This window comes from Myotis nattereri (assembly GCF_964212035.1).
Source record: "Myotis nattereri genome assembly, chromosome: 3".
Classification (NCBI taxonomy): domain Eukaryota; kingdom Metazoa; phylum Chordata; class Mammalia; order Chiroptera; family Vespertilionidae; genus Myotis; species Myotis nattereri.
The window spans coordinates 179823645-179851622 of record NC_138077.1 but is presented as its reverse complement, the minus strand read 5'-3'; the positions used below and the strand labels follow the sequence as shown (position 1 = coordinate 179851622).

At 45.6% G+C, this 27978-nt stretch overlaps 2 protein-coding genes across 4 annotated transcripts; one reads left to right on the top strand and one right to left on the bottom strand.

Moving 5' to 3' along the window:
- On the top strand, positions 1-21285 carry CPT2 (carnitine palmitoyltransferase 2). Of its 3 annotated transcripts, XM_081087107.1 has the most exons (6): positions 1-273; positions 10642-10722; positions 12620-12726; positions 14679-14715; positions 18405-19709; positions 20650-21285. In XM_081087107.1, the coding sequence occupies exons 2-6, from the start codon at positions 10707-10709 to the stop codon at positions 20979-20981; spliced, it is 1797 nt and encodes a 598-aa protein (XP_080943233.1). In that variant the 5' UTR covers positions 1-273; positions 10642-10706; the 3' UTR covers positions 20982-21285. The 3 variants fall into 3 exon arrangements, with proteins under 3 accessions (XP_080943233.1, XP_080943232.1, XP_080943234.1); XM_081087106.1 differs by lacking the exon at positions 14679-14715; XM_081087108.1 differs by lacking the exons at positions 1-273; positions 10642-10722; positions 12620-12726; positions 14679-14715 and adding an exon at positions 15852-16676.
- On the bottom strand, positions 21245-27978 carry CZIB (CXXC motif containing zinc binding protein). Its single transcript, XM_081087109.1, has 8 exons — positions 27788-27978; positions 27492-27575; positions 26474-26530; positions 26036-26117; positions 25812-25843; positions 24509-24586; positions 23662-23727; positions 21245-22735 (listed from the first exon to the last, which is right to left on the bottom strand). The coding sequence occupies exons 1-8, from the start codon at positions 27791-27793 to the stop codon at positions 22658-22660; spliced, it is 483 nt and encodes a 160-aa protein (XP_080943235.1). The 5' UTR covers positions 27794-27978; the 3' UTR covers positions 21245-22657.

Sequence of the window (27978 nt, the reverse complement as noted above, 5' to 3'; positions counted from 1 at the left end):
GACGCGAACTGGGCGGGAGTCCCTGACGGACGCAGCGACCCGGGGCTGAGGTGGGAGGGCTTTTCCCGGCCCCACAAAGGTCCCCGCACTCGGCGTCCCCCGGCCGCAGCCTCCAGGGACGATGGTGGCCCGCCTGCTGCTGCGCGCTTGGCCCCGGGCCCCTGCCGTCGGCCCGGGAGCCCCCCGGCGGCCCCTGAGCGCCGGCTCCGGGCCCGGCCAGTACCTGCAGCGCAGCATTGTGCCCACCATGCACTTCCAGGACAGCCTGCCCAGGTGAGCCCGGCCGCCGCCCGCCGCCCGCCAGGGTCGGCCCCGTCTTCCCCAGGCACTCCCGGCCCCACTCCCACCTGGGACGCCCTCCCCGCCCCCGGAAATCCCGTCACTGTCAGAATCTCTTGGCACCGGAACCGCAGAACGCTCAGATTCTGAGGACGTCCCATTGCTCCCCGAGTCTCCAGCTGAACCTTCTCGAACTCTTCCCAGCAACTCAGCTTCCAGCCAGAAACCCGAAGAGCTCCTCACATTCCCCCCCGAAAAGTAGCCAAGGTGCTCCCCGACGTGCTTTCACGACTGCCCCCCATGCCTGCCCGGAATGTGGAATACCTGAGGGTTCCCCTCCTCCAGTTTCTCCCGACACCCCACCTTCTTCCTCGCCGTTGCTCAGGACCCTGAGCCCCCTCCCTTGCCAGCAGCACTCTGCCCTTTTAGCGCCCCCAGCCCCCCGCCACCCGAGTGTCCATCTCACTCCCCCGAGTCCTCAGCATGCCAGGCCGTCTTCCCCGGAACACCTTTTGCCCTATCAGATCGCCCTCCACTCTCCCCCTCAAATACCCTCCTGACCACACCATGCCCAGCACCTTCCGCCCACCCGCAAGGGGCTCTAGGCACCACCCCAGAACCCCCCGAGTCTCACTCAGACTAGAGCCGGAGGCCATCTAAACCAGCGGTTCTCAACCGGTGGGTCGCGACCCCTTTGGGGGCCGCCTAAGATCATCGGAAAACATATAATTACATATTGTTTTTGTGATTAATCACTATGCTTTAATTATGTTCAATTTGTAACAATGGAAATACATCCTGCATATCAGATATTTACATTACGATTCATAGCAGTAGCAAAATTACAGTTATGAAGTAGCAACGAAAATAGTTTTATGGTTGGGGGTCACCACAGCATGAGGAACTGTATTAAAGGGTCACGGCGTTAGGAAGGTTGAGAACCACTGATCTAAACCCTCTCCATTCCTCTCACGAAACTGCCTGAACCTTCCACCCAGAGCCACGCCCCTAGAAACAGCCCCTGCGCCCCTCCTCCCGGAGCTCGCCTTGCCTTCCCGCCCCCTCCTCCTCCAGGCTCCCCACCTTTACCCTTCTCTCACCTAAACCCAAGGGCCCTTTTGCCTCGGTCACTTTTTAAGTGAACCTTTTCTTATAAATAACAAAAAAGAAAGAAAACAGTCCAATAAATCTTTCCCTTTCCCTCACTATTTTCTTCCATTCAGTCTCCAGTTTTCCCACCTTCCCAGCCTTCATCTGAGCTGCCAGATCTCCTTCCCCAATATGAGAAATTGCCCCAATCCCTTCTCCCTCTGAAATCAGATTTAACCTTCTCTATTCACCAGTTAGTTCCTGTGCCGCATTCCAAATTTGTGTCAAAGATGCTTCTCTCTCCAAACTGCCATCAGGACGCTCCTGTCCAGGGGCTGGAGGCCGGTGTTCGCCACCACACGAACAGAACAAAGATTGCATGGCAGGCATCACCCCCAACGACTGTGTTTCTTCACATCCAGGAACCCCTGAGCCCATTGTCAGCGCTGCCCACCCCCACCCTCTCAGGAAAATCAAGGCGGTTCTTGGGAAATTACAGAGTGCGGTCATCTAAACAAATTAAGACGAGATTATCTAGCCCCCATCCCATCCTTTAAATTTGGCCGGAAGTAGGGGGAGAGGAAGAAGTGACTGCCTGTGGGATAGGCCTGGGGCACACCTCCTCCTGGGCAGCCTGTGAGCTGAGCCTGTAAGTGGGGGAAAGGTGAGGCATGGCAGAACCTGCCTGCATTTGCCAAGCTGGCTGCAGACGGATCCTTGACTTCCCAGAGTCAGAGGGATTGTCTGTTTTAGCATGAGAAAGCTGGGGAGAATATTCAGGATCATTTTCTCCAGCCCACAATACAAAAATCTGTAGGAATTTGAAGCTACAAACAGTAGCACTGAGCCATCACCCACGTGTAACTTAAAACAAGAACTCTCCCCAGGCCTTCATTGCCTCAGTTGTAAAGCGGAGTTTAGATAAAATAAGCTTCCTTTTTTCTCTGAGTCCTAGACTGGTAAAATGTGTTATCTTTGACACTCATTTTGATGTCACACTCGGTGAAAAGCCCTGGCTTTGAAGTCTGGTAGAACTTGGTTTCAGGGTCTGGATCTCACACTCTGTAACGTAAGGCAATTCCGTTACCTTCTCTGAGCCACAGCTCTTCCCTGTAAGGGAGGAATGGGCCACACATTTCATTGGGCCACTGCGAGGTAAGATGCCTAAAATAGGGACCTGTCCCAATTAGTTGGCAAGGGGGGTCCCTTTGTATTAAGTGGTCCAACTGGATCTCCCTCCCTCTTATCCCTGTGATATTACTGCTGCCTATTGACAAGGGGCTGTGGACTCACCCTTGCACTATCATTCGCTTGTTTTTTTAGATATTATTGTTTTTCTTTGCTCTTTTTTTTAGTGTGGTAGGATATACATAATATAAAATTCACCATTTTAGTTATTTTTAGGTGTCCAATTAAGTTAGGTATTATTATTTTAATTTTTTTATAATGCAAAAACAGATTTATTTGTACACACACCAGTGAAGGAAAGCAGTCTTCTGACAAATGGAGACGATTAAGATTCTTAAGGAGCTGATTTTGGGGCCTCGTACAATGGGAAGACTTGCTTTGTTGCCTCCAGATGTTGGGTCTATTCACCTGACACGTCAGCAGGCTTTTCCAATGGGTCTTCCTCCTCCTGGGCCTGCTTTTCCAATTCCTTATGATATACATGCTGGCGTTGCAGGTAGTTTGTGTTACTCTTCTGTTCCTCCAGGTATTTTCCCATGAAGCATAAGACATTATTAGTGTTGTTGTTGGCAGAAGCTGTGGCCTTCACGTCTAGAAGGAGCTTGGTTAACTAGCTCTCCAGTTCCAGAGCCGGCTCTAGAGCTTGTATGCCGGTTCCCCAGTTATCTGTCTCAGGCCTCAATCACCAGAAGGCCGATTTCACTCACATTCTCTTAGAGATCTTAGGAATTGCTTTTCATATTCCCTCTTCACCTTAGCTTGGTTTTCAAAGAATGTGGCAAAACGAGGTTCTTCTGGGCCTTCAGTGCAATAACAGGCCATAGATAAACAAGCATTGCTGATGTGCAGCTCATAAGATGCCACGTGATGAATAGCAACCCTACATTCTCCAGAGAGGGGGTGCTTGGCTGCCATCTCAGAATTAGAGAAAACCAGGCATATACAGTGCTCAGTTAGGTGTTATTTTTAAAGGGCTATGTTGATATGTACTGAACAGTTAATTTCATAATATAAACTGGAAGTTCTGAGGAGACAAAGGGTGGATCAGTCTGACCTACTCATTCACATTATTAATTTGATAAACATTTATGTGGATTTGGAGACTGATCAGTCATAGTGAGGAGCTTACCATATAGTGGGAGAGATTTGACAGGTAAACAGATAATTCACATGTAAAGTATAAGTGGAAAGCCGCATTTTATGGTGCGGCATTTTAAGGTCATGAGACAGGAATCAGATCTGATTTTTATTCCAGCTTCACTTCTTTCTAACTGCATGGCTGTGTGCAAGTCATCTAACCTAAAAATTGGGATTGATAATATTATCTTTGTGTCAGGATTGTTAGAATTAAATATCCTGATATAAAGCACTTAGTAAAAAAGTCTGGCACATAGTAAGTACTCAGTAGATAAAAATTCTTCCTTCAGAACACAGCTAAATAGCCTTTTGTGTTTTTACACAATATAAACTTGGGATAAACTCATCCTAGATGTTAAGACTGTCTATCTGAAGGGCATGCCTTTGGGGCCAGAACATTACTGTTTTTACCTGTTATCCTCCACACGTTGGTAACTCTGGCGTTATCTTGGAATTCTAGAGAATCTGCCCATTATATCTGGAATAAAAGTTATCATATAAAGCAGCGATTTTCAACCTTTTTCATCTCATGGCACACATAAGCTAATTACTAAAGTTCTGTGGCACAACAAACAAAAATATATTTTTTGCTGATCTGACAGAAAAATAGCTGTAATTCTTTTTCATTCACACCAGACAGCTATTGTATTGGCTATTATCATTAAAAATATTTTTATTTCAGAGATGAAGGGAGAGGAGGAGAGAAACGTAAATGATGAGAGAGAATCATTGATCGGCTCTCTCCTGCATGCCCCACACTGGGGAACCAGCCCGAAACCTGGGCATGTGCCCTGACTGGAAATTGAACCCTGATCTCCTGGTTCATAGGTTGATGCTCAACCACTGAGCCACTCCAGCCCGGCTGTTGTCATTTTTTTATTTGACAATCTAAGGGAAAAGAGGTCAGTGTCCCTTACTAAATAGTCAGATATTGCATGTTTTAAAAATGGTTATAGTACACCAGTTAAAAATCGCTGATATTTAAAGTGATTAGTCAGAGGAGGGAAGAGAACCCAGTCTTGAGAAAATGTGCACTTTCAGGGCAAGAGGACATAAAAGTGATTCAGAAGAAGATGGTGTCAAAACGAACAGGGTGGGAGGAGAGAATTTCTAACCCATCTTCTACATTCTTTAAGGATGTCACAGCCTGCAGTTTGATGGGGAGAAGAAACATAAATACATAAATGCCACTAAATGCGATAGAGAACAATACAGGGTCCTGGGATGGGCAGAGGGTTAGAGGAAGGAGTAATCAGCTAATTCATTTGACATACATTTATTAAGTACCTATTCTGTGCTGACCTGAGTGCCAGTGGAGGTCAGAGAAGAGGTTTCAGAGGACTGCTGATGAGTGGTGAACTCCTCTCCCTGTACGATACCATAATCATGAGAGCCAACTCTGCATTTCTTCCCAGCTCCCCCTTCAGGGACAGTATGTCGGAAGTTTGAGATTGGCTTGGAGAGAGATTTATAGAAATTGATAAATGCTACAAATTAGGGCTTCACCCCCAAACCCACCACCGCTTGCAGTGAGTAACAGATAAGGATGCGGATAAGGTTGTACAATTGACTTGGAGAGGAAAGAAACTTGTTTAATGCTGATGGCAGGTGGTGTGGGTAAGGAGGGTGGTAGTCCTTCCTAGAAGTTGGGGAGTGGCTTTCTTTGGAGAGAAATTTGAAAGTATTTTCAGAATATAGCGTTCTCGGTAGCCACAGGGGGATTGGTTCCAGGACTCCTCTCAAATACCAAAATCCAAGGATGCACAAGTCCTTTATATAAAATGGCATAGTACTTGCATATAATTTGTACACATCCTCCTGTATACTTTAAATCACTTCTAGATTACTTATAATACATCATAAACTGTGATATATAAGTAGTTGTTACACTGTATCATTTAGGGCAGGAGTGGGGAACCTTTTTCCTGCCAAGGTCATTTAGGTATTTATAACATGACTAGAGGCCCAGTGCACGAAATCACGCGAGACCCAGATGCAAATGATTTTGTGGGCCAGTTGTTCCCCATACCTGGTTTAGGAAATAATAACAAGGAAAAAAGTCTGTACAGGTTTAGTACAGTTGCACAACCATCATAGGCCTAACTATAGAGTACATGTCCACAACATTCATTACCTTTTTCCCCAATATTTTCACTCTGCCATTGGTTGTGGAACCTGCAGATACAGAGGGCTGACTGTAGTTAGATTTTTAAGAGAGGTGAGGAGGGAGGCAAAGCAATTATAGAATATAATTATAGAATATAATTAAGGATTTAATTATAGAATATAATTATAGAATATAATTTTCAGAACATAATGGGGGTTAAAGGTATAGTGGAAGTGGCTAGTAAAGAATAATAGTTACATGGGGCCAAACTGGATGTTGCTGAGCAGATGGGAGAAAATAATAGCAGACAGGCTTTGTGCCTAAGGTGGAAAGTATTGAAGTAGGGAAGCAGGAAACTAGGAGGGAATGGAAAGGAGATTGAATTAGCTATTTATAGCTATGAATAAGTATCTGGATGTCTCTAAATAGACAGTGCTTATTATATGTCAGATACCCTCCTAAGTTCATATATATAATTTAATTCTCACAATAGTCCGGTGGGCTATTACTAAATAAGTGGAGAAAGGAGGACCAGAGAGCAAAGAAATTTGTACAGGAGCGTATGGATAATAAGTGACAGAATACAGGCTGCAAAACACGATCTGTGAGATTCCAAGGGCTGTGAACATAACCTTTCCATATTCTAGTCATGTTAGTGATAAACTTGTGCTGGGGGCGGGGCGGGGGGGAGAGTTTGGAACTTGACAGTAGGATTTCAGATGTCCTTAAGGCAATTCTTCTCTCCAATTCATAGATCAGAAATGGAGTGTGGGAAACATCGAGTAATTTGCCACCTATAACCATGTAACTAGAAATTAAGTGACTGAGCTGGGACTCAAGGCTAGGTCTGAGTCTAAATTTCATTCTCGTTTTACTGTCAGTAGTTCTTATACTTTTAGGCTTAACAGGTCATTAAAATTATGGGGAGAAATAGTTATCAATGTTATTTAAAAATATTTTTTAATTGATTTCAGAGAGGAAGGTGGAGGGGGGGGAGATCAATGATGAGAGAGAATCATTGATCGGCTGTCTCCTGGACACCCCACACCTGGGATCGAGTCTGCAATCCAGGCATATGCCCTGATCGTGAATCAAACCATAACCTTATGGTTTATAGGTCGATGCTCAACCACCTAGCCACTCTGGCTGGGCTCAACGTTATTTCTTAAAAGAAAGAATGACTCTCTTCCCGTATCCAAAAAATAAAGTAACAGTCTCAGCCTTAAGGGAACACTTCTAAATTAAGAAAATTTAGCTTTGTTAAAAGCTCACTGTTCTGTTCTTGTTTTTTTCATTTCACTGTGAACTAGTAACTTCATAACCATAGCCATCATCTGCAAAATATTAGATAATCCATTGATGTGGACTGATTGCTATTTGGTATTTACGATTAAGGCATTTTATATAAGGCAAAAATATAGACCTGGTAAATTTCGAATATTGGTTATGTTATCTTTAATGTTTGTTTGTTTTTTAATAGAAAACAGGTGGTTTTTGTGTCTATGATAAAAATTGTTATACAGAATCTGTATTGCCTCAATGTAATTCCATTGAGAAAGTTCAGTTTCTGTTGTATTAACTAAGATATAAGTCACCACTCTGAAAACTTCCCTACTAAAGTAAGTTCAGGCTAGAATTAACACTCCAGAATTTTTAATAAGCACTGTTTTTACAAAACTGCCATTGCCTCTAATTTAGAATTTTGTTTAAAAAGAAGGTAAATTTTCATTAATGTTCCTTCTGTGTCAAAACAAAGTTTTGAGAAAAGTCTTGGGTAACTTTGTACTTATGAGGTAGTTGAGCTAGTATTTGGGATTTTCTGTGTAAGTTTACCAATGTAAGGGGATCTACAGCTGTTAAGTGTCATGAATGGTTATTCAGTTCAGCCTAAGTTCATAATGGCTATAAATAATTCAGATTTACTTTTTACACCATTTTTTTTTTTTTTTGGATAAGCATGCATTGAAAATAAACTGAAGAACCACAGTACATCTTATTTATAGTAAGGTTTTAAGCTACCATTTTATTATGTAAGACTAGAGGCCCAGTGTACGAAATTCATGCACGGGTAGGGTCTCTAGGCCTGGCTGGTGATTAGGGCCAATCAGGGCCTTCCTTCATTCTGTGCCGCCCCCTGGTGGTCAGCACACATCATAGCGAGCGATCAAACTCCCGGTCTCTGGTCGAACTCCTGAGGGGACACTTTGCATATTAGCCCTTTATATATATATAGACTAGAGGCCTGGTGCATGAAATTCGTGCAGGGGGGGGGGGGCGGGTCCCTCAGCCCAGCCTGAACCCTCTCCATTCCGGGACCCCTCAGGGGATGTCTCACTATGGGATTGGGCCTAAACTGGCAGTCAGACATCCCTCTAATAATCTGGGACTGCTGGCTCCTAACCGCTCACCTATCTGCCTGCCTGGTCATCCCTAACTGCCCTCCCCTGCAGGCCTGGTCGCCCCAACTGCCCTCCCCTGCAGGCCTGGTCGCCCCTAACAGACTCTGCCTTGGCCCCCACCACTGTGGCATTTTCTGGAAGGATGTCCAGAAGATGTCCGGTCTAATTAGCATATTACCCTTTTATTAGTATAGATAAGTATTTGTCATATTATTCTCTACTTTTCTATATGTATTTAAAATACTCCAGAATATTTTAAGGAAATAAAAAATGGTCAAGTTGCAGAAAAATAAAATATTTGAAATACAACCTGGTAGGCTTGAAAGCAACAACATTTGCGTAAAAGGGCATAAGTTGCAGTCGGCAACAAAACTTGTTAGGATTGCTTGGTAATATTCTTTTGTTGGAAAGGCGTGGCTTGGGCAAAGGAGAAAAGGAAACCAGCCCAATAAAAGGGAATGTCTGATTGGGCCGTTGCCACAGCAGAGAGGGGCAGGTGCGGCAAAGGTTCAGACTGTCCCACAGGCAAGGATGTCTGTGTGTATGGGACACCAAAGGACACCTGTCACACCTGAAACACAATTTGCTAACACAGTTGCAGAGCTCAGGAAGAATCACTATTTTTAAAACTATTATTTCCCTGACATATAAAATATACATACATATAAATATACATGCCCTCTTCTGAGCTTCCCCTGCCCTCCACTTAATATTTGGCTATGTATGGCCTTCTTTTCATGTCAACGACTTGGATGTACAGACATAATTTTTAATGGCTACAGTGTTATTCCTGACTGTTTGACATTACTGTGGTTTACTTCACTAACCCTTTATTGTGGGGCAGGTTGTTTACGGTTTCCCCTGGCATCAACAACTACATAAACATAATTGCTTATTTGACTGTTTACTTAGGACACATTCACAGACATGGAACTCCTGGCCCAAAGCTAATTCACTTGAATTTTGACCCACATTTCTAAATTGACTTTCTAGAAAGTGCTTCTGTTTGTTTAGTCCAATGGTTTTAAATCAGATTACACTCCTACAAATGGGTTAAGAGAAAACTGTTCAATGCGCCTTGGGCAAATCGAAAACTCTTGCTGAACTTGAGCGACCTGGAGGTGCAGGGCCTGGAGGATCTAGGCTGGAGGCTGAAGTCCAGGGAACCACGGGTGGCGCGGTCAAGGGCCCTGTGTGGGTGTGGGTGCGGGCGTGTCAGTGTGTGTCGCTCGCTCGGGTCCATGCTTATGCACACACCCACACGCTCACACTCCCATTCTGCACCCTCGGCCACCAGGAACCTCACGGAGTTCAGCCGGCTCGCCAGTCCCCGACCACTTGGTCGAGCCTTTAGTCCTTACGGACCCTGGCTCTTTATGTAAATAGATAATTAATGAGGTTGACATATCTCAGGTGGGTATTTCTAATGTAAGCTATCCCAACAATAACAGACAGACTGTGACTGAAGTGTCATTTTGAAGGCTGCCTCTCATAGTCCGTTTGGGTGGTTATAGACTGGGTGACATAAACAATAGAGATTTATTCCTAAAGGTTTTGGAGGTTAGGAAGTCCCAGATCAAAGTACTGGCAGATTAAGTATCTGGTAAGGGCCTGCTTCCTGCTTTCTAGATGGCCATCATTTCACTTCTGATGGTTCAAGCTACATTTTATGGATAACTTTCCAGTTTTCCTAAACGGCCACTATATTTAGATAATTTGAATATATCATTGTTAATTTAAGTTGGCAGAGATAACCTAACAAATTAAGTTTTGGTACCAGGGGATATATCTTTCAATAAAATTATTGACATGAAAAAGAAAGTACACCTCACCACACTGTCCATGCGTTTTAATTTCAATATGGACCAGTAACTTCATCACCATAGCCGTCACTGGAAATCTACTGGTAGAGAATGATGAATAAATAGCTCACTGGAAGGTCTGGCTCTTCCTCACAGGACTCCTGGTGGCTGGGCAGGGCTTGATCGTCGACCCCATATGGCTGGCCCTTGGACAGACCTGTGTTTCACTTTTGTAGGAATCTCTGTTGTACAATACACAAGCACATTTAAAAATAGAACTTTTTTTTAATCTTGGGGGAGAAAAATTCAGTTCAAACTAAGAGTAGAATTCAAATCAGTTCCAATACAGGTATAGGACAGGTATTGTGGTTGTAACTAGGAAACTGGAAGGTTTGGGGCAGCTTCTGCTTCCCCATTTTGAATCTACTAGTATATTTACCAATTTCGCTTATAAAATTCATCATTAATACATTAAAAATTATTTTACTTAAAATATAGTTATCATTGTAAATCCATCAATTCTGATTTGTCTGTGGCTTCCCATTATTGGTTTTTTTGGAAGGTAGTTATCCAGTTATTAGTTTGGATTGTGAAGCTGTTTCACATATTGTTACCTACATGGACCTTGCTTTCTCCTCAGGCTGCCTGTTCCCAAACTTGAAGACACCATTAGAAGATACCTCAGTGCACAGAAGCCTCTCTTGGATGATGGGCAGTACAGGTAAATGCTGAGAACCCTGAATGACCATGGTTGGGTGGTTCAAGAGAAGCTGACAAATAATGATAGACTGTGCTTCATGAAGTATCTGTGATTTGATTGGGTCTCCGGGAACCTGATGAAGGGCTGACCAAGTCTCTCTAACCAGACTCAACAGATGATGGTTTATAAGCCAGAATGAGAAGTTTGTACTACATCTTGGAAGGAGTACCTGGGAGACCAGCTGGTGCTGGTCATTTGCAGAAGGCATGTGCTCCTGGTAGGGAGGTACATTGAGGAGAGCATATGGCAGACCAGAAGTTTGCTTGGTGAGCATGTGTACTGGATTGGATAGTGTGACCCCAAAATCCATGCTCTCTTTGGAACCTCAGTATACTATGACGTTAATTAGAAGTAAGCATGTTACAGTTGTAATTAAGATGAGATCAGTCCTGATCAGTGTGGCTGGGTTGGAACATTGTCCTGTGCATGGAAAGGTTGTGGGTTTGATTTCCGGCACATACACAGGTTGTGGGTTCAATCCATGGTCTCAGCGCATATGGGAGGCAGCCAGTCAATGTTTCTCTCTCACATCAATATATCTCTCCCTCTTCCTCCCTCTTTCTTCCTCTTTCTCTAAAACCAATAATAACATATCCTAGAGCAGCGGTCACCAACCGGTGGTCTGTGAGGTCTGAAAGGTTGGCAACCGCTGTCCCAGAGTGAGGATTAAAAAAAAAAGATGAGATCATACTGGAGTAGGGTGGGTCCTTAATCCAAGGAGACTGATATTCTTATAAGAAGAGGAGACATAGAGACAGCCATGTGATGATGGAGGCAGAGATTGGAGTGTGCCAACAAACCAAGGAATGCCGAGGGTAGCTGGTGACACCAGAAACCAAAAGGAAGGCATGGAATACATTCTTCCCTAGAGTCTTCTGAGGGAATACGGTCCTGTTAATCCTTGATTTTGTACTTCTGGCCTCCAGAACTATCTATAATAATAAAAGCATAATATGCTAATTAGACCGGACAGCTAAACGACCTTCCTAAGCTGGGGCTGCAAGGGCTGAGGCAAGCCGCCGCGGCTGTGAGGGCCGAGCCCTTTGCACAAATTTTGTACATTGGGCCTCTAGTGAGAAAATAAATTCCTATTGTTTTAAGCTATCCAATTTGTGCTACTTTGTTATGGCAGTCCTAGGAAACTAATACAGTATAGGATTGGAAAATAATACTGGCTATTGCTAAAAAGTGGGTTGCATTAAGCTCTAACATCCTACTGTAGTACTCTTTATCCATGATGGGAATTTTTCGTGCAGATAATGGGCATTGTCATTAAAATCACAAAATCCTTCACTGGACAGGGATGGAAAAACATAGATGAACTTCATAATCTAGTCCTCTACTGTTAAGTATTCCTTATTAGTCACTTGAAGCTTCTCTTGAGATGGTAATAATTTAATAGCTACCAGTTACTAAATATTATATTTCAAACTATCCTAAATCCTTAGCTTTATAAATATGTTTTAATATTATAAGTTGGTATATTATCTCTATTTTACACATGAAGAAACTGAAAGTCAGATCAAGTAACTTGTTTAAGGTCACACAGTTTGAAAGCGACAGAGCTAGAATTCAAACTTAGCTCTTTTATACCCCAAAGCTTATATCCTTTTCTCCAATCCAGACTGCCTCCTAGATTACAGATAGTTTTATGAGATGTTGATTGATCTTCCCAGTCAGTTATTTGAAAAACATCTCCTAGACTTATTCATTTTAGATTTATTCTTGTTCTGATCTCAGTCCTAGGTTCTAGGGATATACTATTGGGGACTTAAAGCTCTGTGTATGAGTTTTGGGCCATGAATCTAAAAATCATGTATTTTCTGCCATTGATTCTGTCTTTTCTCAAACATTTCAGGAAAACAGAAGAATTTTGCAAGAATTTTGAAAATGGGATTGGAAAAGAATTGCACAATCAGCTGGTTGCTCAGGACAAGCAGAATAAACATACGAGCTACATTTCAGGTAGGGAGTCTGGGCTGTGGGTGTAATTTTTCCCAGAGCCCTCCATAATTGAAGGTAAGGCAGCTCTCTCCTGTTTTGGTCTCAGAAATATTTTTCGTGGGACAGCAGTGAAATAATGTGTCATCCTCTCCTCCTGAGGATTAAGGCTGAGTTCTTCCTCCACTAAGATGTTGACTGAATTCGTGCTTAAGAGCAACCGCTTGCTTCCTGTATAGATGGGATCAAGACAGAACCTAATCATTGGTCTGTCTGAAAAGGATTTATGCAGGATTAAGTCCCTACATGTATCATTCTAGATCAGGGGTGGGCAAACTTTTTGACTCGAGGGCCACAATGGGTTCTTAAACTGGACCGGAGGGCCAGAACAAAAGCATGGATGGAGTGTTTGTGTGAACTAATATAAATTCAGGTAAACATCATTACATGAAAGGGTACGGTCTTTTTTTTCAATAGTTTTATTCATTTCAAACGGGCCGTAGTTTGCCCACGGCTGTTCTAGATCCTTCACAGTCTGGCCTAGCTGCCCACTCCAGCCTTTTCTCTTACTATTCTCTCTGACACATTTCATGCTTCAACAAAACTAAACAACTTGTTCCCTCAACCCATTAATTCTTTCATTCTTCTGTGCCTTTATCCATGTTGTATACACTGCCACTTGTTATCTGGAAATTTCTTCCTTTAAGACTCAGGTACGGTGATTGTCAGAGGCAGGGGTTGGGAAGTGGTTGAAGTGGTTGAAGGGGATCAAAAGGTACAGACTTCCAGTTATAAAGTAAATAAGTCATGGGGATGTAAGGTACATCATGATGACGATAGTTAGTGATACTGTATTATAAAGTTGCTGAAAGTGTAGCTCTTAAAAATTCTCATCATAAGGAAAATAAATATATAACTGTGTATGGTGATGGGTGTTAACTAGACTAGTGTGGTGATCATTTCACAATATCACAGTATATACAAATACAGAATTATTATATTGTACACCTGAAACTGGTATAATCTTTTATGCCAATTATACGCTCAATGAAAAAAAGAAAAGAAAGAACCAGGTAGTATGATTTTTTGGTATCAAACCTTTCTGTCCTTCTCCCTTTCCATTCAGAGTTTGTTGCTTCCTCCTCTGTTTCACAACACTTCGTTTAATTTAGTTTATATTTTTTATAAGGTTATATATACATGCACATAATTTAAAAAATCAAATAGTTCTATACGGCTTATTAGGAAAAACAGCGATTTCCTGACCCCTAATTTCCCACTTCTTACTTTCAGCTGCTCTCTGATTCTTTTGAACTATGTATCGTTATTCTCTAAATTATATATTTATATTACTGCAATTTAACTTCTTTTGATTTAGGCATTATCTATTGACATCTCACTATAGAAGATTAGAATTGATCAGTCTCTTATATCCCTACCACATACGAGAGTGTACACACCCATTTCCTTTCCCCTCATTTTCACAGTATAGTGCACAGCATAGCAATAATTGTGCCTCAGATAAACCTCATTGGCTGCGATACTGCCACTGCACAAAACTTAGCTTAGTATTTACACTATTAGGATCATGTAATTGCTATTGTCAGGTGAGTTGTGTAGCACATTGGGATTGTTTGTTTTCTTTCCCAGATAAACTTTTTGTTTTCTCTGAAGTTAATTATTTTATACTTTCTTATGTTTAGCTTTCCATGTGCTTAATAGTTTATCTGGGAATTTTTTTTTTTTAAGTTTTCATCTTTCTTCATAGTCTGTATCCAAGTTGCTTTTCTCCTGTTTGTTTTGCCCTCTTTTTTTCAGATGCTTTCTATCCTTCTCTGTTGTCTTGGATATGGATGAAATATTAACAAGCTATTGGGAGCTCTGTGGATGGGGGTGGGACTTGTCACAGCTTCATTGTATGTGATCTGGCTAAATCATTTCCTTGAGTGTCCCTAACGTTAGTGTTTGTGTTTTAGGCTCCCAGGGAAGGCTTTTCCAGAAAACTGCCAAAAGGTATTTTCCTGGTCACTAGTGTTGTAGAAGTGGGATAAAGGAAAAGGCTTGAGATCTCCACAGATCTATATCCCACAATTTTACTTTTGCCAGAGAATATCTGGGGCATCCTATGTGTGGGTCTAATTAAATAGCTTTTCAATCAGATATGTCTAGGCTGCCAATTCCTGAGCCCTCTAGGGCAAGCATGTCAAACTCACTGTCTGGGGACTGCATGCCTCATTTATTTGGCCCGTGTTAGCCTTTGAGTTTGACATGCTTGCTGTAGGGGTTCTGCTTTGTAAATATTGTTTCTTGGCTTTCTCTGCTCTCAACTTAGTGTTGGCTTTCTTTTCTTTTTAAAATTTTTTTAAAAAAATATATTTTATTGATTTTTTACAGAGAAGAAGGGAGAGAGACAGAGAGTTAGAAACATTGATGAGAGAGAAACATCGATCAGCCGCCTCCTGCACATCTCCTATTGAGGATGTGCCCGCAACCAAGGTACATGCCCTTGACCGGAATTGAACCTGGGACCTTTCAGTCTGCAGGCCAACGCTCTATCCACTGAGCCAAACCAGTTTCGGCAGTGTTGGCTTTCTTGGGTCTGCTTTAGTCATTACCAGTTGCCTAAATGCTTTTCATCTTTTTAAAAAATATTTTTAATGATTTCAGAGAGGGAGAGAGAGAGAGATAGAAACATCAATGATGAGAGAGAATCATTGATCGGCTGCCTCCTGTATGCCCTGCCCCCCACTGGGGATGAAGCCCACAAACCAGGCCTGTGCTCTTGACTGGAATCGAACCTGGGACCCTTCAGTCTGCAGGCTGATGCTCTATCCACTGAGCCAAACTGGCTAGGGCATCAACTTCTAATATTTGCTCTTTTTTATTTTCTTTGCCTTATTGGTTTATGTCTCTTTAAAATTATTTTACTGAAGGGATCAGAGGCATAAATTCATGTCTTTTTCCATCAAATATATCCTCACCCCCCAGTATGTCTTTTCCCTTACCATTTTAGTGCATTGCATTATGTTTTTATTCTGTTTTCTCCTTCACCATAGTTCTTCTCAATCAAAGTCCATGTCCTGTTCTTCTCTATATCCCTAGACCAGGGCCTGATTCTCCACACTTATTCTCAAGGAATGAAATGGAATAAATGGACCAACAAATGAATAAGAGATAAATGTGTGTTTATTAATCCTTTCCCCAGTGCTTTACATGTGGAAATTATTTCTTCCAATGGAAAATGGTCCTTGTTAGTAGAGTTTACCCATGCTTACTAATACTGGCAGGAGTTTCCCTTGAAGACACATTTCTTGAAAAAATACTGCTTTTGGAATTTTCACAAGCAAAACATCCATTGGAATGCAGAGAGCTAGTTTGAGTGGGCCACATACACTCATTGTTATTTCTAATTGCTTTTTGAGCATTTCCTAAAAGAGGAAGTGCATAAATGAACACAGTACACAGAATGATGGTGAAGACTTTCCCCCGCATTAGGGAGATAGTCAAGTGTGAATGTTGTCCCTGAAGAGAAACAAAGCAAGGGAAACTTAAGGAGATGGTATGGGAATTAACAACTATTCTGTTCCAGCATGAATGCAAGTGAGGTGTTATTGTATTTTATTCCTTTAAGAATCAAGAAAGGAAAGAGAATGAGGAAGAAAAGGCAATTAATAGACATTAGGGAAATGAAAATCAAAACCACAATAATGGTTACCCACCAGACTGGCTCCAATCAAAAAGACAAACAATAAATGTTGCCAAGGATGTGGAGAAATTGGAACCCTCATATACTGCTGGTGGTAATGGTGCAGGTACTTTGGAAAAGACTGTAGCAGTTCCTCGAAAGGTTTAACACAATTCTACTCCTAGTTTATTTCCCCAAGAGAATTCATAATAACCAAAAAGTGGAAACAACACAAATGTCCATCAACTGATGACAAATGTGCTATCTACACTAATAAAAGAGAAACATGGTAAGTGGCGTACGACCGCTACCCTTCCCATTGGCTAATCAGGGCAATATGCAAATTAACTGTCAGCCAAGATGGCGGCCGGCAGCCAGGCAGCTTGAAACGAACATGAGGCTTGCTTGCTTCAGTGATGGAGGACTCCAACGTTCCCTGCCTGCTGCTGCAGGCCTCTGAGCTGGCAGTTTGAAACATAGTTACAAAAATAGAAGCTAAACAAAACCCCAGAAACCAGCTTTCAGCTAGCCGGGATCTCAGACCTGGAGTTGATACAGAGTTTCGATTGTAGAACCTAAACAAACCAGATACCTGCTTTCAGGAGTGGAGGCCTAAGAGCTGGAGCCTCAGAGCTAAAGCTGGCTCAGAATAAAAAAAGAAAAAAGAAAAAAAGGAGCAGTTGGGAGCTTCGGTCCCAGCCTGAAAACAGCCCTTAGCCCCTCACCCAGACTGGCCAGGCACCCCAGTGGGGACCCCCACCCTGAAGGGTGTGTGACCAGCTGCAAACAGCCATCATCCCCTCATCCAGGCTGGCCAGGCACCCCAGTGGGGACCCCCACCCTGATCCGGGACACCCTTCAGGGCAAACCAGCCAGCCCTCACCCATGCACCAGGCCTCTATTCTATATAGTAAAAGGGTAATATGCCTCCCAGCACCAGGATCAGCGGAGCCGCGAGGTCTCCCGGCACCGGGATCAGCATGACAGGGGGGGCAGCGCCCAAACCCCCTGATCACCCTGCTGCTCTGTGTGTGACGGGGCGGGGCCACAACCTCCCTATCGGCCCTGCTCTGTTCCTGACAGGGGAAGGTGCCCCAACCCCCTGATCAGCCCTGCTCTGTGCCTGATAGGGGGGAGCTCCCCAACCTCCTGATCGCCCTGCAGCTCTGTGTGTGACAGGGTGCGGCGCCCAACTCCCCCACCCCCCACGGGCCCTGCTCTGTGTGTGACGGGGTAGAGCCATAACCTCCCCATCGGCCCTGCCCTGAGTGTGGGAGTGGCGGCGCCCCAACCCCCTGATCGGCCCTGCTCTGTGGGTGATAGAGGGTGGCGCCCCAACCCCCTGATCGGCCCTGCTCTGTGCTTGACAGGGGGGAGCTCCCCAACACCCTGATCGGCCCTGCTCTGTGCGTGACAGGGGGCAGCGCCCCAACCCCCCAATCAGCCCTACCCTGAGCGTGACTGAGGGTGGCATTGCAACCTCCCAATCCGCCCTGCTCTATGCATGACAGGGGATGGCGCCCCAACTCCCCAATCGGCCCTGCTCTGAGCCTGACCCGGGGCTGCACCTAGGGATTGGGCCTGCCCTCTGCCACCCGGGAGCAGGCCTAAGCCAGCAGGTCGTTAATCTCCCAAGGGGTCCCAGACTGGGAAAGGGCACAGGCCGGGCTGAGGGACCCCCCCCCCCCCCGAGTGCACAAATTTTTGTGCACCGGTCCTCTAGTATCTATATAATGGAACATTATTCAGTAATAAAAAGAAATGCAGAACTACCACATGTTACAGCATTGATGAACCTCAGGAACATTATTGTAAGTAATAGAAGCCAGATGTAAAAGACCAAATAGTGTATGATCCTGTTTATACAACATGAATTATTGCAGAACAAAAAAATAATCTGGAAATTCCTCCCTCTGGAGGTGATGTCATTTCTTCTGCATATGTTTGACTTATTTTTTTCTTAAGCTTTATTTTTAGGGACTGCATACCTTTTTATGTTTTTATGTTTATGTTTTAGGCCCCTGGTTTGATATGTACTTAACTGCTCGAGACCCCATTGTCTTGAACTTTAATCCATTTATGTCATTCAACCCTGACCCAAAGTCTGAGTATAATGACCAGCTCACCCGGGCGACCAACATGACGGTTTCTGCCATGCGGTTTCTGAAGACACTCCGGGATGGCCTTTTGGAACCAGAAGTGTTCCACTTGAACCCTGCCAAGAGTGACACTGATACCTTCAAGAAACTCATACGCTTTGTGCCTTCCTCTCTGTCTTGGTATGGTGCCTACTTGGTCAATGCATATCCACTGGATATGTCCCAGTATTTTCGGCTTTTCAATTCAACTCGTTTACCCAGACCCAGGCGGGATGAACTCTTCACTGATGACAAGGCCAGACACCTCCTGGTCCTAAGAAAAGGACATTTCTATGTCTTTGATGTCCTGGATCAAAATGGGAACATTGTGAGCGCCTCTGAAATCCAGGCTCATCTGAAGTACATTCTCTCAGACAATAGCCCTGCCCCCGAATTTCCACTGGCATATCTGCCCAGTGAGAACCGAGATATCTGGGCAGAGCTCAGGCAGAAGCTGGTGAGCGCTGGCAACGAGGAGACCCTGAGGAAAGTGGACTCTGCTGTGTTCTGTCTCTGCCTAGATGACTTCCCCATTAAGGACCTTATCCACTTGTCCCACACCATGCTGCACGGCGATGGCACAAACCGCTGGTACGATAAATCCTTTAACCTCATTATAGCCAAGGATGGCACTGCCGCTGTCCATTTTGAGCATGCTTGGGGCGATGGGGTTGCAGTGCTCAGGTTTTTCAATGAGGTGTTTAAAGACAGCACTCAGGCCCCCGCCATCACTCCACAGAGCCAGCCGGCCAGCACTGACTCTTCTGCTGCTGTGCAGAAGCTCAGCTTCAAGCTGAACGATGCCTTAAAGACTGGCATCATTGCTGCTAAGGAAAAGTTTGATGCCACCATGAAAACCCTCACCATTGACTGCATCCAGTTTCAGAGAGGAGGCAAAGAATTCTTGAAGAAGCAGAAGCTGAGCCCTGACTCGGTGGCTCAGCTGGCCTTCCAGATGGCCTTTCTGCGGCAATATGGGCAGACGGTGGCCACCTACGAGTCCTGCAGCACTGCAGCGTTCAAGCACGGCCGCACCGAGACCATCCGCCCTGCCTCCATCTTCACAAAGAGGTGCTCCGAGGCCTTTGTCAGGGAACCTTCCAAGCACAGTGCTGGAGAGCTTAAGCAGATGATGGCCGAGTGCTCCAGATACCACGGGCAGCTGACCAAAGAAGCGGCCATGGGTGAGACGGGGCGCATGCCCTCCGGTCTTGTTGCCCTCTGCACTGGGGTAGGCCTCCACAATATTCTGCCCCACATCTGATTTCTACCTCTTCACTAGATTGTAGCCATCTGCCAGCTACCACATGATTATTTTTTCTACCCTAATAGTCTGACTAGCCAGGCGAGCCACTAGGGATCAGAATGTTCTCCTAAGCAGGGATGGGGAAATACATCTAACATTATCCTCAATGAAGATCACTTTCAGCCGTGACACATGATTCTGTTATTTATTAGTCATTAGACTCAGTGTGACAATTTAGGATTTCTAAGCCCACAGGCCCTCTTACTTCACCTCAGGTGTAGTGTGTCGGCTCCCTGTAAATAGGTCACTTGAGCTTTTCCCAAATCTAAGTGTCTGTCTGCTTTGCCTCGTTGTGGCAAAAATTGAGACCTGGAAAGGACCTGGAGGATCACATAATCCAATCCTCTCATGCAGAAGTAGTCCTGGAACTAAAAGGGACCTCCATGACATTCTGGTCTCATCCTTCCCCATTTTATAGGCAGGCAACTGAGGCCGCTGGCCCAAGCTTACATAGCAAATTAGCAGTAAAGATGCGATGAGAACTTTGACACTTGACATGAACTGTGGCTTTTATCTTCGTTTGTGAGTCCAGAGCTCTCATGTACGTTTCTTGACTAAATTGACTTAGTTTCAGACTTTGTAAAATCATACTTTTATTTTAGGCTCATTTTTGACTCAGCTGTTGAGTTTTTTCTTAAGAAAACATTCTAGAATGAACTGCTCCAGAGGCTAGTGAGCTGGAGGTGTGCATGCAGAGGTAGACGACCCTCTTCCACTCTCAAGGATGTTGCGAAGGGGATTCCTACGTGGTGGGAAGGTTTACTGAGGTTCTTTCAGTTCTGCGATTTTGACTCTGGTTTTTTTTCTCTCTCTCACAGGCCAGGGTTTTGACCGACACTTATTTGCTCTGCGGTACCTGACAGCAGCCAAAGGGATTGCCCTGCCTGAGCTGTATCTGGACCCTGCATATGGGCAGATAAACCACAACATCCTGTCCACTAGCACACTGACCAGCCCAGCAGTGAACATTGGTGGCTTTGCCCCGGTGGTCCCTGATGGCTTTGGTGTTGGGTATGCCGTTCATGACAACTGGATAGGCTGCAACGTCTCCTCCTACACAGGCCGCAACGCCCGGGAGTTTCTCCAATGTGTGCAGAAAGCCTTGGAAGACATGTTTGATGCCATGGAAGGCAGATCCATCAAAACTTAGCTTCTGGGCGGGCTAAGAGCCTCCATTGCTTCATCTACATGAAAATTGAGGCCTATGTAGCCAATAGGTGCTATTCTGTGACTATTGGAACTAATCATGAGGTACCTCAGCGGCCAAGTGAAGCCTGAGCTTTAAAGTAATGGTTTTAAAACTAAACATGTAATTTCCAAGTGCAATTAGATCACAATGAAAGATAATGTGAGATTTCAATTTTAAGGGCATTTGATCAGGAGGGTAGGGTTTGGAAAAATAACTCAGGTGTATTTATTGTTGAAGCAGAAATAAAATTTAATTGTTGCATCTATTGACATAATCTACTTTATTTTTCCCTTTTAATTAATGATTTTTTTTGGATTCTTTTACCTCCTGAAAGATGAGAAAGCAATTTAAAGTATAAACAAAAGCTATTGATCCTCTTAGAGTTTGTCTTTATGAACTTAACACACTGGCTAGTAGAGACTGAGAACTGGAAAGGCTGCTGACCCAGCCCATTGCTTCCACTCACTTGCTCTCGGGCTGGGCAGTGGACTGGACCTAGTGGGTAGGGGGCTAGAAGGCCTGCTGGCTGAGCGAGGGCTGAAGAAATGCTGTTGTCAGGTGCAAAAAAGAGGCCCAGAGGGAGCCAGGAATATTCGACCTAGAGGAAACAAGTAGCTGCCAGATACGGCCCCCTTTACCTTAAATTGGAGGATCCCCCTTCCTGGTGCCCCACAACCAGCCTGGGAGTGGGCAGACCCATCCCCAGTGGGCCATTCAGAAAATGAGGATATTTCACTTCCAAATTCCTGGCTCCAGTAGAACACTGGATAAATAAGGTCTCTTGTAACAAGTTTTCCAAATGGCTCACTGGTGGGAAGGCATGAGTATGCCTCTGGACCTAACTGCATTAAACAGCTGTGTCCACTGGGTGGGGCTCTTCATGCCTCCACAGGGCTGCCTGGGGGACAGCACACAGAAGGGTGACCACAGCGGGGACAAAACAGGACCAGGAGCTACCCCGGGCATAGATGCTGAGTGAATATAAGAACTTCCATACTGACTTCCGTGTGGGAGGAAAGCCCCGTCACAGCAGGTGAGCCGAGACCTAATGACCACCTGGCCAGAATGTGAGAGCAGAATCTTGCCAGGACTGGACGGCTGACCTCTACAGTCCCTTTTATCCCTAGAATATGAAGTGATACCAGCTAACAGAGATGCCTGCATTTACTTAAGAGCCACGCTAATCAATGCAGTGTTTTGGCTCAGGATTATTGGCTCATGGTATCATGCTAGGCTCAGCTGCATTGCATACCATTGGCCTTGACACCTCTGGTTTTCTGGGTTGATGTGCTCACTCCTCATGAGCTAGAGAGCCCTTAGAAGCTGTGCTCCTGCACTGTTTGCAAAGCATCAGGTGTAAGATTCCATATTGTGGGAAGGTGTCAGGAAACAGTATAAGACCTCTAATAGGAATTCTTATTTGTGGGGGGAGTGGCTGCTACCTGACTACCTCAGTGCATGAGTACAGCACAAACAGGCTTTATTGGTGGGGCCTGGGAAGCTGTGACAGCCCAGCATGCAGACTGTGAGGGCTTGGACAGCTGCCAGGAGACAAGGGATGCGGGGCCAGCCTCAGTGGGCTCTGCTGCTTGGTTGTCCCTTCTCAGTTCTTAGAGGCAAGTGTGCAGGAAGAGGGCTCAGCACTTCACAAACTGGTGGGTGACCTCGTAAATTCCCACAGACTCCTGGGCCTTTTCATCATAGTCAGTCCAGTCCTGTGGGGGAAAATGGCAGCGTTAGCCTCGCGAGGCAGCCTAGGACAGTGTGGAGTGGGGAACTGCGATTTACAAGGCCCAGTTCAGGCTCTGACCCAGCCGTTCATGAACACGTATCACCTAGAACAGAGCCAGGCTGTTCAGGCCTGAATTCCAGCTCTTCTAGCTTTGTGATTTTGGCAAGTCACTTAACCATTCTGATCCTCAGAGCTATTCTCTATTTTTTAAAAAAAGGGACAATACACTTCATGTTGAAAGAATCAAATGAGGTAACACATGGAAAAGTACTTAGTATAGTGCCGGATACACGTTAAAGCTCAATAAATTCTAGTTACTGTTGTTATGTGCTGTACAAATTGAATGAAGTTTTGTCCTTCCTTTGAGGCCTGAACACAAGGTTTCCTTATCTGCAAGGCATTACTATGTCCAGTGATACAGTCAAGGCTCATTGTTTGTGGTAGTTATGTTCTACAAAGTCACCACAATGCTGACTTAGTGAATAATGAACTAATGCTCCCAGGAAAAACACAGGGTTAAACTCATGGGAGTTTACATCTGATCACAACACTGTTTTCAACCAATCAATACATAACCTTGTTTCATGTATGATTCTGTTTAAAAACACCTTTTTAATATACTATTGTTGATTCATTAAAATTGAACTCACAGCCAACAGCATTATAACTCATGCCTGAACAAAGCTTATCTAGTATAGACTTTCTCTAGCAGGCACATCCCAGCCTTCATGCAAGTGGAACACTTGGTGGAACTTCAGCGTTACCCTTGGGGGCATCTTATACACCAAAACCAACAACAAAACGCACAGAGATGTGCAGTCATCTTTCCATTGATGAGTCTTGTTCACCATAAAAGATAATTTCCACCACGTGCCCTACAGCACACTGCGAGGCCCCCAAGTCCCGTACCTTCTCCTGCAGATTAATGTCACTGAAGATGGTCCTCGATTCTACACCCTCAGCAGCAAACCCAGCCTGCAAGGGACAGGAAGGCAGTGAGTCTGAGGGGAAGGAGCCTGACCAGCGAACTGGCTTTTCTTACAACAGTTGGGAAGGGAGCACAGAGATGCACTGTTGGCAGCTGTTCTAGAATAACTACTGAGCTTCCAGGGCCTGGCAGCTGCCTGGGCCTAGAGTGGTTCCTCCAATTACAGCCTTAGATCAGAAGGCAGGAGCTGCAGGGTAAACCCTTCCACTACCAGACTGTCTGAAAGACAATCGAAGCTATAAAGGCTCAGATCACCCAAATGGTCCCAAGTACACTTAGCTGCAGCCTTTTGCTAACCATCCGCCAGCTGGGCATGTCGCTTCCCTCTCTGGAACTTGGTTTTTGTATTTATGAAACGGGGATGGTAATATTCTCTCTTCTGCCTATCTCACAGACTTGTGAGGTGAAAATGCCGCTCCAATAAAGTGGGATGAGCACTGACTCTGAGTCAGAGAGACCTGCGTTCAAATTACAGCTCCCCGGCTTTCTAACTGTGTCACCCTGGGCAAGTTGCAAAACTTTGAAATTCTTTCCTTGTCTGAAAAACAGTACGGATAACTGCACAGGGTGACTGGGAGGGTTAAATAAGATACACATGTAAAACTGACCAGCATGGTGCCCAACATATAGTAGCACTTAATAAGTAATAATAATTATTCTTCTTACAAAGGAGAATTCCTAGTTCATGGTCTCCGTAGGAAGCCAAGTTCTGCTATTACCTCCTATATGCCCTCCCCAAAGATACAGGTTTCCCAGGAAGACACACACCTGGGGCTGGAAATCAACTGGTTCAAGGCCCCGGCACTCAAACTCTACTATTGTCTTGAACTTCTCATTGTCTTCAACCTAGAAAGGAAATATATTGAAGAGGTAGGCCCAAATGGGCCCTTAGGATAACCCCTTTGCCCCTACCCTTCCTGCCAAGCAGGTCTTTACTGCCCCTGTGAGCCCAGAATGGGACTTGGGATCAAATCACCCCCTTCTGGTAGAAGCCTGCCTTAGCCACCTGCTCCCCACAGACCCTGGACATGGATGCTACAGTACAAAGAGTGTGGACTCTGGGGTCAGCCTGCCTAGATGGGAGGCAGAGCTCTGTCTTATTCCCTTCTGGGCCTGAGACTACCAAATAGAGGTGAGGAACCAATACAGATTTATTGTGAGAACTTGAAATATGTGTAAAGTACCCAGCAGAGTATCCAACACTATACTCAGTAACTAGTAGGTAAAATTACCAACATCACAAATATGAACAAAAATGTTAAGCTACAAAGTCTCCAGATCATCTAAACGGCCCCAGTACACGTCTACTGCAGCCTTTTGCTAACCACCTGCCATGCTGTGAAGGCAGGGGACCGACTTAAAGCCTTCGAAATGAGATTTGCTTGTGGGGAGGCACCTATGAGCGAGGTGGTGTAGCCAGGAAATTCATGCCTACCTGACCCATGGGCCCAGAGACCCCACGCACCATGCCTACCTGTTCGCTCTCATTCTGTCACTCACTCTAAAAGCATTTCCTGGACACCAACCATGTGTACTGGCCCTAGTTGGTTTTTTGGTTGCTAATCTATCTCTTCCACCAGATTATGGTTTACTTAAGGTGGTGTAGCCAGGCAATTCTTAAAGGCAAGTCCTCATTTGATTTCTCTTTAACTTCAGGACAAAGCTGAAGTTTGGCATGAATGTGACGTTTTTCAAAAATACCAAATAAGGAATGGATAAACAGAAGTTAAATGCCCTTCTTTAAACACACAGACCCAAAGCGCACACACCCTCCCTCACCTTTGAACTAATCTGTTATACAGTAATGAATAACTACCTAATAATATGGACAATATCAAGGATGGAAGGGACCATTCACAGGACTCTCCCCCCCATGGTCTCAGGGAAGGCTCCCTAGACCTGCTAGGATGTAGATAAGGCAAATGCTCCCAGTGATGGAAACTGAATGGCCAGCTTGATCAGAAGTCCCCTGAGCTCCCACCTCCCAGCACTTACTAGTATAACTCTAGAACCCAGGCCTCCTAGCTTGGATTTAACCCCACCATGCCTGCCGCTACAGCAGGCAACTTACATTGTAAGGTTTGATGGTGCTGCTCAAGATCTCTGAAACATAAAACAGAGGACAAAGTTGACTTGAGTCCATACGCTGGCCCTACCCCAAGCTTGCAGATGTGGGTCTGGGAAAGAGTCGGCTGCAGAGCTTGGGCACCGCAGGTAACATGAGCCTGCTTCTGGTCTGGTATCAGGAAGCGAGGGGCCGGCCTCGCAGAGCTCAGCACTCATGGCCTGACCTACCAATGGAGTTTTCCCTCGAGCACAGCTTGCACTTCTGGACCATGGAGGCGCTGCCACGGCCTCCCTTCAGTGCCACACTGTCCTGGCAAGGAGTAAACACAAGCTCTAGTCACAAATCCGTCAGACGTAGGGTCCTGAAGAGACCCAGTCCCACCACGTATTACCCAACTGAAGAGGCGAAGACTCAGGGTGAGCGACTCGCTAGGACAAGAATCCTGGGGAGGCTTCTTAGGACCAAGGAAAGGGCTTCCCCTTGATTTTGAACTCTGCCTCACATCCCAAAGAAGGCTGTTGTTTGCACTGTTGATCCCACTGCTGCCTGCCCCCCCAAACCACAAAAAGCAAGGTTCAAAGACCAGAGATTCGGGTCACAGATTCCCCAAATTCCTGCCTAGAGATGCGTGTGTGTGTGTGTGGGGGGGGGGGGGGAGCAGTTACCATCAGCCGAATGTATTGCCACTTCTCTGAAATCTCACCACAGTTGCCACATTTCATCTTGGGAGAGAAAGGAGCATTAGTAGTTGGTTCAGTTAGAGACAGTGAGGGAAGGGTGAGAAGGCAGGCTCCTACCCTACCTTCCTGCCAGCAATCTCCCCTCACCCTTACAACCAGCCCCACCAGGGACATAACCAGACATAACAGGCCAAGGTGCTTCTCCTGCTGGCAGCCCCCCTCCTCTAAGAGGCGCCCAGGTTAGCTGGGGACTCAGGGTCTCCCACCCTCCCACCCACGCTGCGAGGTTAGAGCTTCCTGAGTTCCCACAGGCCCTGTGGTCCCTGGTGTAAGTGTTTGTCCTCTGTAGTTACTGGTTTTCTGTCTCCTTCCCTAGTCTCTGTGCTTTCTGAAACCAAAGAACATCAATTCCCCAATAAGCCCTGGCACTCCGTCTTCAAAATATATGGGATTAAAGGTGGCCAGAGGCTTCCTGAAGCAGAAGCGGCTTTTGCCAATACCGAGGGATGCTGAGATTCAGGCTACAAGGAAAGAGCAGAAGCTCTGGGATCCGGGAGAGTGAAGGGCTTAGACTTCTCCGCTGAGGGGTCCTCTCCAGACCACGCCGCTGGCAGAACCAGCTTTTCCGGTATGGGGTGGGGAAGCAGGGGTGGAGCCACGCACAGAATTAAACGATTTCACAATAAAGCCAATCAACGAATAAAACAGGAGAAATTATCCTCCTTACTAAAGAATCACAATATCCCCTCAAGCTGCCTTTCCTTTAGCATACCATGAAATATTTAGCGGATAAAAAATTACAAAAGGAATTACAAGACACTGTCCATTAAGGATTAGCCAATAAGTTTTAAAAAGCAAATATAAAATTCTACCCAGAAAGAAACATTTGGTGGTTAAGCGCAGATCAGGTAGGGGAACCTTTTTCCGGGCCCGGCCTCTGGCGCCCCCTCCCGGAACCTCGAAGTGCCCACAGCCTCTCGGGGCCCCGCCCCTGCAGCCGCACCTTCAGGTACCACCGGAAGTCCTCCCCCACAGGCCGGAGGTTAGTGACGTTCTCCAGCGTGGCTTTGAGCTGCAGCGCGATTTTCTGAGAGGAAAGGGAGGGCCAAAGCGACTGCATTTCGCGCCTGCGCAGCCCCACGCCTGGCCCCGGCCCGCCCGCCCCGGCCCGCGCGCGGCCTCTCCGCTCCTTCCCAGCGCAGGCCCGCTCCCCTCATCCTCTCCCGGCGCGAGCGCCCGCATCCCAGATCCACGCCGCCGTTGCGCCCCTGCCCCGGCAGCGTTCCGCTCCCGCCTCACCCCCATAGCGGCCCGGCTCGCCCGGCGCTGGCTGCGGTCGCTGCTTTCCGGCCCGTCGCAAACGGGCTCGCGGGGGCGGGTCTCCGTGCGCCGCTCCTTCCGGCGCAGCGGGGTTTTCGCTGCTTGTTGGTGTTTTAGGCCAGTGGTTCTCAGCCTTGGCTGCACGTTAGAATCACCTGGGAATCTTCTTA